Source organism: Helianthus annuus, chromosome 8, assembly GCF_002127325.2.
Source record: "Helianthus annuus cultivar XRQ/B chromosome 8, HanXRQr2.0-SUNRISE, whole genome shotgun sequence".
NCBI classification, from domain to species: domain Eukaryota; kingdom Viridiplantae; phylum Streptophyta; class Magnoliopsida; order Asterales; family Asteraceae; genus Helianthus; species Helianthus annuus.
Window position 1 is genome coordinate 106,878,028 of NC_035440.2, and position 4,620 is coordinate 106,882,647.

The following is a 4,620-nucleotide window of genomic DNA, read 5'->3' on the forward strand; positions in this document are numbered from 1 at the left end:
TAAAAGTACAGTGCACGTTCTTAACGTTTAAAAGGTGCACTGCAAATCCTTTACCTTTAATTTCGTTTGCAACAAGTCCTTTATGGCTAACGGTGTTAACTTTTACCATTAAATCCCCCACATGCCTCCCACGTGAGGGGTATATCCGTCCATTCCCTTCATTCTTCCCCTTTAAAACCCAGTCTTCAACATTTCACTAAATCCCCTTCCTCTCTCTGTTTTAACCCTAACCCCAATATTCAGAGAATCGTTCCTTTTCCCTCAACATTTCACTTCAAACGATGGATCCCGATCCAGTAGTGAAGCCTGGTGGTGCATTTCATATACGAGGCGAAGATGAGGATTTCGACGATACTGTCCTAGGTATGATTTAAAGTTAGAATTTTGGTTATACATGGAGGATTTCTACTGATTATGGTTTGTAATCATTTGCAGATATGTATCCGGAACTCTTTTCTATCGTATTGAATCACGGGGGTTACTTCACAAACTATCCAGGTCGTGATTACGTGAATGGAAAGCAAAGTAATATAGATCTTTTGACTGTTGAAAGGTTCAGTAATCACGAATTGCAGCTGATTAGGAGGGAGTTAGGTTACGAAGATGAAATTCCGACATTTTTCCATTTCAGAAAACCAGGTTCCATTGATTTAGATGATGGCATTGTCTCCTTTGATGATTTAGGGATACAAGAACTTCTTAACTTTGTTAAAAATAACATAAGGTTTATTGATGTGTACCTTGAGCATGGCAACACAAATATCCATCCTTTTCCTGACACACAATCAAGTGTGTATATTGAAAGTGGGCAGGATGGTGAACACAGTGATCAAAGGGGGCAGGAAGATGAAGACAGTGATGGAGATAAGGACAGTGATCAAAGTGGGCAGGAAGATGAAGATGAAGACAGTGATTACATTGTAGATTTGGAGAATTAGATGGAAGAGAATGAGGTTGATATGAGAGATTTCGAGTTTCTTGTTGAGCAAGAGGGTGATCAAGTGCAGACTGAGTTAAATTTGGATTTAGATGTGCTAGATAATGAAAACTTTGATAGTGCAAGTGATGATGACAATATTGGGAGTATTAGGAGCAGGAACTTAAAATCACTAACAAAAGCTCATGGAAAAGCTTCCGGTTTCTATGTAGGTCAACAATTTGCAAACAAGCAGGAGGTAAAGGCATTTTTAAGGAAGTATACAGTGGAATCAAGAAGGCTATTGAAAACAGTTAAAGATGATAAGGAGAGGTTGAGGGTTGTATGTGATGGTGATGTGCCTGGTGAGAAACATAAAAGAATTAGGAAAAAGAAGTGTGAGGCCCATGTGGATGCTGGACCATCAAGTCAAAAAGGTCAGCAGGTTGTTGCTGATGTGGAAGGTGCAAAAACCAGTCCAAAAGGCAAAAGGACTAAATCTGAAGCAGCAAGATGTGAGGCCCATGTGGATGCTGGACCATCAAGTCAAAAAGGTCAAAAACCTGTTGCTGATGTGGAAGGTGCAAGAACCAGTCCAAACTGCAAAAGGACTAAATCTGAAGCAGCAAGATTACACATTTGCAAAGTTGAGGTACCAAAAAAGAAAAACATTGGTGGGAGGGGCTACAAGACAAATCCCAAAGAATATGGTTGTCCTTTTGTTTTGTTGGTATCCAAAGACAAACACTTAGAAAGTTGGGTGGTTAAGAGTTTAAATGCAGAACATAAATGTCTAGAAAGTAGGACAATTTGGCAAGCAACTTCCACTTTCTTAGCTCAAGATCTAATAGAGCAGATCGAAGAGAATCCGCAAATACCAGTGAAGGCTGTAAGAGACCAGTTCCAAAAGAAATACCAGATCTATATATCAAGGGTGAAGGCTATGAGAGCCAGATCTAAAGCACTAAAGCAGTTACATGGAGATTACAGGTTACAATATGGCCTACTACGAGATTACATCCAAGAGTTGATGAGGACCAACCCAGGAACTACTGTACATGTGGAGGTTGAACCTGTTGCAGATGTTAATTCGTCCACTAGGCAATTCAAGAGGATATACATTTGCTTAGGGCCATTAAAGCAAGGTTTTAAGGCAATTGGAAGAGATTTAATTGGGCTAGATGGAGCTTTTATGAAAGGCCCTTTCCCTGGACAAATTCTAAGTGCTGTTGGAGTTAATCCAAACAACTGCATCTACCCTTTAGCATATGCAGTTGTAGAAGCAGAAAACATCAATTCTTGGACATGGTTCCTAAAGTGTCTTGGTGATGACTTGGGTCTTGCAAGCAACTCTAATTACACCTTCATTAGTGATAGACAAAAGGTTAGATTTTTAATATCATTCATTTACTAACTGTTGATCTAATTGTGATAACTAACTTTCAGGGAATTCTACAAGCAATAAGTAGCCTTTATCCAAGTGCTGAGCACAGATTTTGTCTCAGACATATACATGAGAACATGAAAGCAGCAGGTTTTAAAGGTAAAGAATATAAGGATATGCTCTGGAAGCTTGCATGTGCCACTACTGTTGTACATTTTCAGAAAGAAATGGATGAGCTTCAAAAAATGAACACTGAAGCACATCTCTGGTTGTCCAATATAGATCCAAAACACTGGTCAAGGTCTCACTTTTCAGGTAACACTTTTAGTATACTCTCTTTTAAATTTGTTGGGTAAATTAGGAATGAATATTAATGTAGTATATGTTGATTTGATTAAATAGGAAGGGCACACTCAGACATGCTCCTAAACAATATGTGTGAAGTTTTCAACTCTAAGATCATAGATGGTAGAGATAAGCCTATAATTACAGCACTTGAGTATATTAGAGAATATCTAATGAGGAGGATAGTTAATGTCTTGCAAGTGCTTGATAAAAGTAATGGCCTTTTGACACCATATGCAACTTTGCAATTTGATATCATCAAGCTTGAGGCTGCAAAATACAATGTTAGTTGGAATGGAGGGGAAGAATATGAAGTTTCTCACAAGGGTGATCAGTGTGTTGTAAATGTTGTCCAAAAATGGTGTTCATGCAGAAAATGGGAAGTTAGTGGAATCCCTTGCAAACATGCCGTAGCAACCAACTGGAATATGGCTAATTTTGGGCAAAAGGTAAACAAATTGTAACAGTCTTTGACTTATATATTGTACAGCTTGTTTGTAATTTAACTTGTGGTGAAATAGGTTGAGATACCAGAGAATTGGGTGCACCAGGTTTACAAGTTGGACACTTGGAAGAAAGTTTACGACCACAAGATTTTCCCAATCAATGGTAGATCTATGTGGGCAAAATCCGGGGTAGCAACCACTTTGACTCCACCTGTGCATCACAAGCAAGTGGGCAGACCCAAAAAAAAAAAAGAAATAGGTCAGCTGTTGAGTTAGAAGATGGGACCAAGCTTATTAAACTGTCAAAGAAGAATGTGACAGTTACATGTCAAAAGTGTGGGGAGAAGGGTCATAACAGCAGAACTTGTAAAGGCCAAAAATATGAAGCATCAACTAGTGGGACTGGGGTGAAGAAGGGTAAAACTGGAAAGGCTAACAAGGATGCTGGAAAGAAGGCTGTTGCTGCAAGTGGGAAGAGTATGAAGGCTGTTAGAAAGAAGGTTGTTGCTGCAAGTGGGAAGGGTCGGAAGGTTGTCGGAAAGAAGGCTGTTGCTCCAAAAAAAAATTGTAGTATGTTTTTCTTTTGTAACACTTAAACAATGTGTGTTTGCTTGCTGTTGCTACTTTTTAAACTTTTGGTATTTTGGCATCTGTTGACTTTTGGTAATGAACCATTGCACTTAGTTAAACCATTACATTCCATTAAACAGATTTAAACCAATACATTGAACCATTACACAAACAACAAGGTATTGAAGCATTACAAAAAAAAAAAAAAAAAACTTGGTATTGAACCATTACAATTCGTTAAACCATTACATTACTTGGTATTGAACCATTACTAAAACTACCTACTCATTAAACCACTAATACAGCAATGACCATTACCCTAACAACCTAGCCATGACAATCACAATAACAGCAACGACAATAACAGTCAAATACATCCTCAATTTCATATTTTCAGCTTCAGTTTCTTTTAGTTTTTCCTCAAGCAAACGGTTGGAAGTTAGCAGTTGTTCATTAGAAGATTCAAGGAAGTTTATGGCCCTCAACAATGCTGGCATTGTATCTAACGGTCCATCACTTACCCACTGAATGAATCCTCGACAACCCTGCGAAAAGAAAAATTAATTATCTGCAGTTAATCGACAACCAAAAATCACATACCTTTTGAGGGCAACCATAAAAGCGACGTCCAGGATTGCGATTTGTCCTAGATATCATAATTGTAGCTTCTCTCCCACAAGAACAATACACAACTGACATTGAATTGGAGATATCAGTTCGTTAGGGTTCCAATTTTTTGTTGAAGGGAAAATACGTATGGGGTTAGGGTTACAGATGAAAGCACTACTAGAAAACTGTCTCCTTTGTGACAGCCAAATTTGTAGCAAATTTGTAGGTAATTGGTCTTACTCACAGATTTGCTACAAAAAATTACGTGCAAAATAAAATTGTCGAAAATCACGTTAGCTACAAAACTATGACAAAATTTCCCACAATTTTTTGACAAATATATATCGTCA

General features: G+C 38.1%; 1 protein-coding gene across 1 annotated transcript; it reads right to left on the minus strand.

The window, feature by feature from the left end:
* Nucleotides 1-3,975: 3,975 nt before the first annotated feature.
* Nucleotides 3,976-4,360, minus strand: LOC110870481. The gene is made up of 2 exons (XM_022119659.1): nucleotides 4,262-4,360; nucleotides 3,976-4,206 (listed from the first exon to the last, which is right to left on the minus strand). Exons 1-2 carry the CDS (start codon nucleotides 4,358-4,360, stop codon nucleotides 3,976-3,978), a joined length of 330 nt encoding a protein of 109 aa, XP_021975351.1.
* Between the last annotated feature and the right edge of the window lie 260 nt (nucleotides 4,361-4,620).

Excerpts from the sequence above, each read along its gene's own strand:
- LOC110870481 (XM_022119659.1), bottom strand. The coding sequence starts at position 4,360 with ATGTCAGTTGTGTATTGTTCTTGTGGGAGAGAAGCTACAATTATGATA. Across the intron at positions 4,207-4,261 it reads TTTATGGTTGCCCTCAAAAG|GGTTGTCGAGGATTCATTCA; the intron begins GTATGTGATTTT and ends TTCTTTTCGCAG.